A 12,359-nucleotide genomic window follows, 5' to 3' on the forward strand; every position below is an offset into this window, starting at 1 on the left:
TTTGAGTAATTTGGTGAACACAGCAATCTGCACTTTTAACTAGTAAGTAGTCCCGGTATTCTGCTTTAAAAAACAGATCAATATTCAACCCTGCTCTTACTTGCTGGTATTTAGGTGCCACTTTCTCCATGATGCCATTCCTAATCACCTACAGAAGACAAATGTTATATGTTATATAGCCTTCTGTTTGAGTCCTGTCTTATGTCCCTTGCCTGCTGAATGTTTTATTGTCTGCTTTTCTCCCATCCTGGGATTATTCAGTGGTGGACAAGGGAGACAGAACTGCACTGTCCTTGCAATAACACACACACACACACACACACACACACACACCCTTTTTTCATGCTTTACAGAGTGTACTTCAAAAAAGTCAGAAGTTAACAGCCATGAGGGTTTTGACCTTCTTGTAGAAATAATTTTTACTTTGATCTCAAAAGACTTTGAGAAAAAGATCTTATAAGTCACACTCTTACTAATAAGGACATTAAGACTGTTAAAAGGGTATCTTTCAGGGGAACTTTATAATCAAACTTTAAGAAAATAATTGTATTCCTAGTGTCTGGATGCTGCCATGAAAAGATTTTTTTCTTTCTGGGAGGACAAGATAGTCGTACATTTCTTAGCATCTAACACTTTTTATCAGTATTAAGTGTGGCTGACAATTGAGAATGGAATTGTTAATCTGAAAACATAACTGACAAAACTGTTTCATCTTCAATGTGTGGGGATTTTGAATAGTATGATGATTCTAAGTAGTAAGAATTTTTTAAATTAGAAGTATATGAATGAAGTGCTTTCAGTATAACAATAATGCTTGCTAGAAGTAGCATTAATTAAAGTAAAATAAAAATACATGTCCCAAACTTTAAAAAGCACACAGAACTACATTAATTCTTTTCTGTCATATAATGCTTAAGTTACTCAATTCTCAAGCCAAGTTAGAACTTTTATGAACAAAGCAAAGAATGGACTTTGATTTCAGAGGTATTCTGCACTCAACTTTGCTTTGGGCAAGTTTTTGTTATTTTCTACAGTTTGTCTGATCATATGTAAAGTAGGCATTATAATGATATCATCATTGAACTCACCAGTCCTTGGCGCCTTCCCAAAAGGAAACTACTGTGCTCACAGCCCTTTAAAGCTCCTTAGATTTTATTGCATGTGACAACTCCTTTCCCTTTCCCTTGGGGAGTGAAAGCACAGGCCTGCAGAAGCTGCCACAGGAGAGGCAGAAGTATCCAGAAAGAGGCTAATCTTGGTACTGCCTCATACACCAAGAATGATCCACTTCCATGTTTCCTTTTGATTAACAACCTCCTGTTTTGTTAACTTGAGAGGTGTTCTGTCCACTGCTAACAACTAACATGGTAACCCATGTGGTTTCTGTGGGAATTAAATGAAACATTGTGTAAAGTTTCTATCACAACTGGCACAAAGCAGGTAAAGTATTATTAATATAGCATGTTAAAAACAATAATACTTTTACCTGCATTTGTGCTTGGAATCATATTTGCACCTGGTTTAGATTTATCAAGGGCCAATCAGAGCCAAAGGCATCAAGATATATACAGAATTAATTTCTATGCTAAAAGAAAGCCAGATGACCCGAGAGCACAGAATGAACTAAAATTTCACCCTTCTCTGAGTGCAGGTAAGTTTTAAGAAACACTTGTCATTTCACTTGGCAAGGAAAATGACCAGCATGCTCTAATGCATTGATTCAGTTGGATTTCCATATGGGTGTCCTGACTGGTTTCACACCACACAAACACACATAAACACAATGAGCTCTGTAGATGATAGATCTAAATGTGAAATGCAGAAAACCATTTTCATGATCTCTGAGAGGCAAGAATTTCTTAAGTATCTCACAAAAGTGGTATCCCATAAATAATAAAAATTTAAATGACTACATTAAGGCCTGCTCATTAAAATATAAAAGACAGAATAGATGAGACTATTTGCAAATACTGTATTTGACAAAGGACTGGCAGGCAAAACCACAGAAAAACAGGCAAAGTATTTGAACAAAAAAAAAAACAAAAGAATATCCAGATAGGTAATGAGCCCATGAAAAGGTGCTCAAGTCATCAAAGAAATACAAATTACCCACCTAACTGGCTAAAATGATACTACTACACAACCACAAGAATAGCTTTAAAAAACGGGTGAAGGGCAAGAAAAAACATAGTCCCAAGGGTGTAAGAAAGAGTTACTCTCATGCTACTGGTTGGGAGTATTAGTTGGTACAATGCGTTGAAATGCTAATAGTAATACTTCTTATACGCTGAACTTCCATGTGTGAGGGTATGACCCAGCAAGTTCCTCGTAGTTACATATGCAAACAAAAATATGTCCATTAAATCATGTGTACTGGAATGTTCATGGCACTATTTGAAATAGCTCAAACTGGAAACTGCCCCAATGCCCATCATCAATAAAGCAGAAAAGTCAATTGTGGTATGTTTCCACAATGCAATGTTTACAGTAATTATAAATGAATGATCTATAGCTTTTCACAGTGAAACATGGTGATTTAAGGATGAAAGAATTCCTTCATAGTTATATGAGTACAATTGCATTGTTAAAAGGTCAGGAGAAAGATTACAGAGGGTGGAAGAGATGGTGACTGGAACCAGACTCTATGGAAAGCTTCTGGGGTGGTGATAGTCATTATTCATTTGGGTTTTCTTTGCATGGAGGTATCGATTTTGTGATACTAAATCCATCTGTATGACTATCTGTGCACTTTGCTATATGCATATACCTAGGGAGGGAGTAATTACAAAGGGGCAGAGGAAACTCTTAGAGAAGTCGTAGGCACATAAATTGTAGGATGGATTCACAGATACGAACATGTCAATCTTCATCAAAGTGCACACTTTAGATATGTGCACTTCATTGTACATTTATTTTTCAGTAAAGTCATTTAAAAAGTTTAAAAATTGCAAAACTCCAAGGTACTATTTATGTTTGAATAGAAATTGATCTTCAGCAAAATATCATTCTTTAGAATACTTTTGTGTTAGCTTTATGATGCTGTGACCTTTATGACCTGATGAGAGCAACTTAAAGAAGGAAAATTTTATTTTGGCTCATGGTTCCAGAGCTACAGTCCATGATCAGTCAAGTCCACTGCTCTGAGTCCATGGTGAGACCAGGACGTCATGGCAGAATGCTGTGGCAGAGAACCACTGCTCCATTCATGGTGGCCAGGAAGCAGAAGAGAAGGAATAGAGAAAAGATGAACTCACCCTTCCAGAGTATGACCCTAATGACCCACCTCCTTCCATCATGCTCCACCAGCCCACAATTACCCATTCAAACTTGGATGTTCACTTTCAAACATTCTTGCATTAACTCAGGAGCTTTTGAGGTACACCTCATATCCAAACCATAACAATTGCTAATTTGAATTTTATTGATATGGGTAGAGTTTTAATTACTTGTTTGAGAATGTGACTTATGCTCAACTTTCTAGTTCTGTAACAATGAAAATGCTATTGATTGTCAGTTTTATTACTAAGCATGATAAAAATGACATAAAACTGCATCTAGGTCTGATCTATAAATGAACTATATACACCTAATGTGGACACCACATCTTGGGGCTTCTCTGAGTACAGTAATTTATAATTAGGCATGGCCCTTGAAGGGACCCCAGAAGCTTTGTCTATGGAATTATCATGAGAAAGATTAGATCCTCTGGAGAAGGTGGCTTAAAAGCAACTCTTCAAAATATAATACACATGTCATAAAATTTACCCTTAAAAAGTATTCAATTTAACAGTTTTAGTATATTTACAAGGTGTCTACAACCATTGGCAATTCCAGATCATTTTCAGCACTCCCAAAAGAAACCCTGTTCCTATTAGCAGTCCCTAATGTCAAAGAGGTCCTTACACCCATTTAATATGAATCCTTTTTCCTCATTCTTGAGATGTCACCACTGGGAGGCTTAAGAGGCTAGTTCCTAAACAGTGGTGTAGGCCAGGAACTGCATCAATGGGTCTATGAGGCCAGATTATTCTTTGTTGTGGGAGGCTTATCTGCATCTGCATTTAATTTGTAAGTTTAACTGCAAACATAAACAGTTTTATTTTATAATTTTTAATATAATTAAATAATATAAAAAATGAAGGCAACACTGGGATTCTTAAGAACATTTTGCCCTTAAAAAAGGGATTGATCTGAGTGTTACCCAGGTTAAGCAATGCCAAGTGAGGCTGAGAATCATGAGTATCAAACCAAGCAAGTCACTATGATGCGTAAACCTGAAGCCTAAAAAAAAGGTCCTCATCAATAAAAAACATCAGACCTACCCATCAGTACTAATATTAATCGAAACCTGATGTAGTATTAGATATTATACCAATATAAAGTGCCTATATGTATACTTTATTTCTGTAGTTCAGAATTTTTTGTTATTTTTTTAAAGCCACAGAACCCCATTCTACTGATAGCTGCTATCAATACAGTAGTAATAATTGTAAAGAAAACACTGTGAAAATGACAGATTTAGAGTTAAGAAGTGTTAAGTCTGAGTCTTCGAAATGACCCTCTGGCTAAGATATTACCTAGTTCACTTGAGTTCTACTTTCCTCATCTATGAAATGAAGGCAAGATAGCAACTAACCTCAGTTTATCATGTTAAGAGAAATGATACATGTAATGGCACAGTAAAGTGATTAATTAAAATTTCATTAGTATTATACTTACCTTGGTCAATTTGCTCAAATCAGAATGATCTTTGGGCAGTTCTACTGCACGAACAATTGATGTTTTGATGTTTTGATGAATCCTTTCTACTTCACTGAAAGCTAGAGACTGATGAGGCAAGGCACTCCAGGACATGTTTTCTACATGTGAGAAAGAATTTAAAAGAAGCCCATAGATAACTTGCCGGATGGGCTGAGATATTTTGTGGGCATTTGGTCGCTGCATGTTTTCTACCTGTGTTTGAAGAATGGTCCGTCTTAGCACCAGAGCATCACTGATGAAAGGAGACAGCTGGCCTTTGGATAAAGCCACTAGTACCCATTCTGGTAAACCGAGATTCAAGGCATCTGGACAAACATAAGTACCATTTTGGAAGAAGTCCTGCAACTTCACCTGGGACTGCTGGTATTCCTCCATGGAACAGCAGAGAAGTTCCTTAACATTTTCTCGATCCTTTTTTGGGAGGTATTTCAGAACATTATCTAGTGCTTCGGTAGGGTCAGCAAAATGAGACAACCAGTTCAGAAGTCCCAGAACTCGGTGGTGTCTCCTTCCCTTAGAACTAGTAGCTCTAAGAGGAAGGCGTACTTTACTTAAGAATGTCTCTATGATGGGCAGATTAATATGGTCATTCCCACACAGTACTGCGAAGAGAGGTAGTAGAGCTTTGTTCATATTGCTGAAGTAATGGCAGAGTGCATCAAGGGAAAAGCATTTGGCAGGAATATAGTAGTTTTGTGTGCCCTTAATAGTGTTCACATTTCTCCACTGGAAGCCATTCAATGGACAAAACCCTGTTTTCAGGTCAAAAATGCAAAAGTCACTATCTGATGATAACACAGGGCAATTCCAATGATTGGCAAGTGTCATAATATCCCGATCTGCTTCTGAAAAGCACTGGACAAAACATACTTGCAGCTTGATCAAAACCTGTAGGAACACTTCACGGATGAGTAAGGGACACACACACCCACCCCCACCAATAGATAGGGAATGGGCCATCTGAATCTTCTCTCTAGCTCGATCCTTTAAAGTTATAAGCTTTTTATCTGAAATGTCACATCCTCCATCTAATACAACATATGGGCATATATTACAAGCAAACAGTGATTCAAAGAAGTTTTCTACAACCTCTACAAAAGAATCATAGTCCCCTCCATACCGAAGCTCCAAATTTGAATTGAAGCAAAGCCGGTGGAAAAGAGCATAGCCATCAATGATAATTTTTGTGTCCCGCAACTTCAAATCAGTGAAGAACTCATTACTGTGATCTTCCACGAAACTCATTAGTCCTCGGATACCCATGATGACAGCCTGAAGAACTGCCTGTTTAAAACAATGGAACACATTTTCAAATCGTGGCTCTCAGCCCCATTAAATCAATAAGTAGCAAATGTTATAAAGTGTTCTTTAGATGGAACATGTTGGTAGTCACTATCTCTGAATTCTTACCTAGTTCCTCAGGCAATATTAGCTGAGCACTTTTGTTTTCCTGTGTGAGATAAGGCACAATTCAATGATTCCATGGGTTTTAATCTTTGGACAGAGAGAGACTGCTGATGATTCTAAAGGAAAATCATCTAAAATCCATTATGGATACACCAGAATGTAAGTTCTATGGACTTTTGTGGGGCAAAATAAAAAGTGCTAAGCTACAAAAATGATACCCTTATCAATCTCATAAAAATAATCAGAAAGCACTGGATTTCAGTAAACTCAAGTGTGTAGGACCCATGATAGTCATCTAGTTTTTCTTTTTTATTGATAATCAGCATTTAGGAACTTCTTTCAGGTCCTGGGCTTGTGGGCCCTTCTAAATTGGTAAGGAAAACTACTGCTTCCTGTCTCTAGGAATCCAACTACCAGATCATTCCATCTGGAAACTCTTTTTTATCTTACCATGCATATATCTGAAGCAGTTTATCTTCCCTACTTGGGTAACAACTTATAGAATTAGTATTACTGTTTGTTTTCTTTTAGTTTCAGGGTTCACTATGGCTCAGTATGGTATTATGACCAATCCTGCCTTTATTTAAAACCCTGCATTTTGTCAACAATACATTTTGGTTTTTAGAGATACTGCATTAAAGTTTATTTATTATCTTGATCACTAAATTTTTTGACATCCACTTATATTTTGCCCTTGACTCACCTCAGCCTAGTCCCAGTCTTGTTCATTTCTCAGCACCTCATCCTATATAGTTCCAGTTTCTTTATAGTCTGTCGTGGAAAGCGTCTGCGAATACAGATCTTGTTGACTCGCTCTAAGCCCATTAGAGGGCCTTGCACGAAGTAGTTGTTCAGCAAATGCCAACTGGGTAGCAAATGGTGCTCAAAAGGTCTAATTCCTCAAATACAGGCCTTGGTGCGCCGCGCCACCCCGGTCTTCACAACCTGCCCCGACCAGCAGCGGCGCCCACCTGCTGTGTCCTCGCAGAGGAGTAGCTCCTCCATCAGAATCCCGCAGGAGCCCAGGGGACTCGCAGCCCCTGCGTTAGGCAGTTTAACCTCAAGGCCGGCAACCGGAAGTCTCCGGTGTGGGGTCACCGGGAAGTCCAGTTCGGTGAAGACCAGGGTGCCAGACTGGGCGGTCGGGAGGCGAAGGTGCTTCTCGGGCCCAGAGATGCTCAATTGCTAAAGAAGGTTGGGACGTATGTTTAGAAACGGCTGCTGTTTAGCTGGGAAGCTCGGCCCCCACGTCTTCCCCGAACCCCACACACACCTATTTGGGTCCGCGAGCACTTCCGCCTGGGTGAAAGCCTCGCCCCGACTTCCCAGCATGCCCCGCGCCGTCTCCTGGGCGACCGCGCCAAACAGCTGTAGCCTCGGTGCTCCGGAGCACGGCGGGGTACCGCTGCCCCTAAATTGAGGCCCGCCGAGTTACTGGCGGGACTCGGGCATGCCGCCGGGGCCGCCGCTCCTCCGTCCGCGGCGGCGAAAGGTAATGCGAACTGCGCTCCTCGCGGCGTGCCCCGCTCCCCCTCGCGGGGAAGGTCGTGACTTCGAGCTGCAGCGGGCAGGGTCCTGCTTCTCTAGGCCTCTCTCCTCGCTTCTTCTCCTTTTCGCCGACTCGTCACCTCCCGGATCTCTTAGTCTCGGGAAAATAAGAGTATCTGTTGCCCCTCGATATGGCCTAATCAGCTTTGAGAATTGTTTTACTTCAAAGTTGAAGCTTACCTTTAAGGATAGTTAGACGTCTAGTTTAGCAGAATCTGGTGTCAAATCGGCTTCCTCGAATTTATTACCAGGGAACAAGTTTATTACTTTGTTTCAGCAAGTGGTAAACACTCACCTTTCCTTTGTTTTTGCTCCAGGGAGATTCTTTTCACTTCCCGTGGATAACTTGCATAAGAAGATAATCTCTCCCCTTTCTAGGTTCTCATCCATCTTTTCATTTGTCCCCTCTTTTTTCCCCCCTTTGGGCAGCAGTTAGTCTGTTAGACACTATTTTGCCCTTATAACATTCTAGTGTATGTCAGGTGTTGTGCCAAGTCCTGGGGATACAAAGGTTTCTTCTTGCGCTCAGGGGTTAGGGGTGTTGATGAGAGAACAGGTAGATCAAGTGAACTGTAAATCTAAAAGCTGGTACATTACTGGGTGGACTTATAGGGGAGACCAGGGGAAGGGATGGGCTACACGTGCACTGGAATGACCCAGGGTGGCAGGGCTGATGTGAGGTTGGGCTGCAGGGACCCTAACCCCAGAGTACTCTGCAGCCCAGGACAGCCTGCTTGCACGCTGCCACGTTTAAACTCTTCTTTACAAATAAGAGCTCTGGATCTGAACCTCCCATATCTATTCTGCCCTCGAATTCTGTGCTTTACTAACTGGAGACTTTAATCTCTCTAAAATAAGAATTACTGAGGGATCTGAAGCCCTGTTTTCAGTCGAAAAGGCTGAGAGTCCATACATTTTTCTGAACAGCTCAATTTGTCCAGAATACACTTTTATATGCTAGTGAGGAAAACAAAAGGTACATTTAGAGATTAGAGGCCTGCTCTCCAGTTTTCCCTATTTTTTTTAGCAGCAAATTTCACTAATATTTCTTTGAGGAGGGGCATTTCTCTAATCTCACTGGCATGGGGTGAAACAACTAATTAGTTTGAAAATAAAATGTAATAAATAAAATTTTAAGTAAATAAAATGTGGTCAATGGATTTTTAAGTAATAAAATGTAATAAATGGATATTTACATGTTTATGTTCTCTTTAAAGAATATATGAGGTCATTTTTGTGGTTGATTGTCATTGTGGTTAACTGACACTACTATCACACAAAGACAACTGATCTTCATTATAAACAATAGATTTTTTTAAAAAAATATTTTTTAGTTGTTGATGGACCTTTATTTTATTTATTTATATGTGTTGCTAAGAATCGAACTCAGTGCCTCACACATGCTAGGCAAGCGCTCTACCACTGAGCCACAACCCAGTCCCCCAAACAATAGCTTTTTGACTTATTACTTTGGAATTATTGAATATGAAAACCTAACTTCAAGGCATAGTCTTCAATTTAAAATCATTTTCATATAGATTTAAAACAAAAGCATAATTTTCATGATTACTAGCAAAACAGTTAACATTTTGATGAAATAAAAATGATTTTACTATGTACCTACTCATGAAATAGTCCTACTTCTCATAACTCTGCCATACATTTCATATGTCCTTGAGGAATTACAGATTTATCCATAGCACATTTATATTCAGCTAATATTAGAATATGATTTTAGTTTTGAAATACATTTGTATTCTAACCCAGAGAGATTACTCTCTACCCACAGGGTATAATAGAAGCTTCAGAAACTGGATCAGAATTTGCTTAACATGGGAAGAAATTCATTCTGAATTCCTATCCTTCCTCTCATCTATTATAATAAGTGGAAAAACTATGATTAAAATTTACAGGAAAAAAACTAAAGCAGTATTAAGCTATCTTCTTTAATTCTAACTCAGTATTTGTAAACCATAATAGACCTAAAGTGCAAAGAGAGTATTGCAAAATGTTGATGCAAGTGTGTAGATTTAAGGAATTGACAACTGTATTTGGATTTTTTTTTTTTTGATGGTCCCAGAGATTTAACCCCAGGATACTCTATTACTGGGATAGATTCCCCAACCTTATTATTTACTTATTGTACTGAGGATTGAACCCAAGGGCACTTTCCCACTGAGCCACATCCTCAGCTCTCCTTATTTTTAAATTTGAGACAGGGTCTTACAAAGGCTGGCATCAAATTTGCGATCCTTCTGCCTCAGTCTCTGGAATCACTGAGAGTACAGATGTACGTGTGATTCCCAGGCCATCATTTTTCATGGTTTCCTTTTTGTTCCTTTCCTCCCCTCCCCTCCCCTCCCCTCCCCTCCCCTCCCCTCCCCTCCCCTCCCCTCCCCTCCCCTCCTCTCCTCTCTCTCTCTCTCTCTCTCTCTTTCTCTCCCTCTCTCCCTCTCTCCCTCTCTCCCTCTCCCCTTCTTTTGGGGTTTGAATCCAAGGGGTACCTTACCACTGAGTTTCATCCCCAGCCCTTTTTATTTTTATTTTAAAACATTTTTAAAATAAGGGATCCTTCACAAATTTCCGTGTCATCTTTGCTCAGGTACCATGCTAATCTTTTCTGTATTGTTCCAATTTTTGTATATACCCTTTTTATTTATAATTTTATTAAGGATTTTGCTAAGTTGCTTAGGATCTTTCCAAATTGCCTGGACTGGCCTCTAATTTGAAATTCTTCTGCCTCAGCCTCCAGAGTAGCTGGGATTACAGGTGTGTACCACCAGATGGGCTGGATAGCCTTTTGTTTGTTTGTTTTTAGTTTTGACAAATTTGGATGTACTAAGATAGACTCTCTTACCATGAAAGATTGCCTTGTCCTGGAATTTGAAGCTTCTACCTTTTTTTCTTTCCTTTGAAATCATTAAAACTAACCAATAAGGAATCAGTCTGTTAATCAAGGTGCAGTTCTCACTGTCTAATACTTATATATTCTGTAGGAGTCTTAGCATCTTTTAGACCTGATGTTTGGATTTTTCACATTTCAGGCATTGACCAACATTTGCTGGATGAATTGGATCATCTATTAGGAGACTTGATTGTTAAGTTTCTATAAATGAATAGACCAGTACTATCTTGTTTGGAGCGATGTTGAAATTCCAAGAGGCAGCTAAGTGTATGTGTGCATCAACAGCTGTTTCCACTTATCCAGAGACCTTGATTGCAAGAAGATATGTGCTTCAGCAGAAACTTGGAAGTGGAAGTTTTGGAACTGTCTATCTGGTTTCAGATAGGAAAGCCAAAAGAGGAGAGGAATTGTAAGTAAAATGCTTCATACTGACCTTGGCTCCCTGTATGTGCAACTACTGGCTGATTAAGAACATTGGATATCCTTGAACCTGTTTTTTGCATTAAAGCAAGAAGCTACTAAAGCTATTCCTTCATTTATCTCTTAAGATATGTTTTTTTTTCTTTCTTCTTTTGTGGTCTTGGGAATTGAACTCAGGGCCTCATGCATGCCAGGCAAGTGCTCTGTCACTCAGTTATACCCCAGCCCCAGATAAGGTTCTTAAAGGCATTTCAATTGTGAATAAAGTATCCAAATAACCTAAAGAAGGTAAATGGGGTAGATCATATGATAATTTTTTAGTATGCCACAGTCCCAATTACAATATTGCTTTCACTTAACTTGATTGTAAATTCTTGAATAAGAAAAAGAAGTAATGTTTATGACTGCACTTTTAGAAGTGTTATGAAATATAAATAAGCAGTAATTCACATTTGAGGTGAAAATGATGTACTAAAGGAAACATGGCATTAATTTTATTTGGCTTTTCTCTGAAAGAAATTTTCAAAATCTGTACTCAAAAAGCCCTCAGACTAGATATTTAAACCAAATTCAGTCTTTGTTTAAAATTAGCTTATGTTAATGACTTCCTTGTAAATTGCTTTTCTTTGGTTTTGACCCCATAACTCCCAGAGAAAAATGTAATAATACTTTTTGGATAGTACATTTCTTCTGGATGAGGATACATTTTCATTTTTAGCTTAAAGCTTTTTTTTTTTTTAATTTTGGTAGTGAAAGTTGGAACTGAAGTTAGGATAAGAAACTTGCAATTAGAAACAGGAGCAGAGAAAGCAGAAGCAAAATGATCCAAGAAATCAGCCCTTAGCCCTAGAAGACCAGATTTCCATCCCATAGTCTGTTCTTTTATTCAGAAGTTTTTTAGATACTCTGAGTTATTCCAACTTTTTCTCATTGGATATTTAAGTGCAGATTTAAAGTTAGTGTGTGATAAATACTTTTCTACTTCTTCATATTAATAGAAATTACAAAAGCAAGTGTCACTAATGCTACTACTTTATTTTAAAGATCAACCTTTAAAATACTTTGTGTAGAATTTTTAAAAGTTGTAATTTTAAATAGTTTTCAATAAATTTCTACATGAAGAATGGTGAAGGAGCTGGAATTTTACTGATATTCTTAGAAAACATACATTATGACTCCTGCCCCCCAAAGGATTTTTCCCCTTTAATCTAGAGGTGCTCTTCTAGCAGCACAGAGTAGAATGATGAATATTTGGCAATTATTAGAGAGCCTTCAGCATTGAGCATAAGACCTAATTTTGGCCGAGGACTTATAAAAA

The 12,359-nt window shown here is 38.6% G+C and overlaps 2 protein-coding genes across 6 annotated transcripts in view; one reads left to right on the plus strand and one right to left on the minus strand.

Annotated features, from left to right (window-relative positions):
- Positions 1-401: 401 nt before the first annotated feature.
- ASTE1 (asteroid homolog 1) lies at positions 402-7,009 on the minus strand. 2 transcript variants are annotated; one of them, XM_081301671.1, is made up of 3 exons: positions 6,872-7,009; positions 4,720-6,045; positions 402-1,383 (listed from the first exon to the last, which is right to left on the minus strand). In XM_081301671.1, exons 2-3 carry the CDS (start codon positions 6,022-6,024, stop codon positions 1,360-1,362), a joined length of 1,329 nt encoding a protein of 442 aa, XP_081157797.1. In that variant the 5' UTR covers positions 6,025-6,045; positions 6,872-7,009; the 3' UTR covers positions 402-1,359. The 2 variants fall into 2 exon arrangements, with proteins under 2 accessions (XP_081157797.1, XP_081157796.1); XM_081301670.1 differs by lacking the exon at positions 402-1,383 and adding an exon at positions 1,616-3,194.
- A 512-nt stretch (positions 7,010-7,521) lies between these two features.
- Positions 7,522-12,359, plus strand: part of NEK11 (NIMA related kinase 11) — a 319,132-nt gene continuing 314,294 nt past the window's right edge. For 3 of the 4 annotated variants that reach the window (XM_081301665.1, XM_081301666.1, XM_081301667.1), the window contains exons 1-2: positions 7,522-7,660; positions 10,761-11,030. In XM_081301665.1, coding sequence (XP_081157791.1) covers positions 10,861-11,030 — 170 coding nt within the window. In that variant the 5' untranslated portion in view covers positions 7,522-7,660; positions 10,761-10,860. The remainder of the gene's footprint in view (positions 7,661-10,760; positions 11,031-12,359) is intronic. The other variant, XM_081301668.1, reaches the window with a different exon arrangement.

This window comes from Spermophilus citellus, assembly GCF_964194105.1.
Source record: "Spermophilus citellus genome assembly, chromosome: 7".
NCBI classification, from domain to species: Eukaryota; Metazoa; Chordata; class Mammalia; order Rodentia; family Sciuridae; genus Spermophilus; species Spermophilus citellus.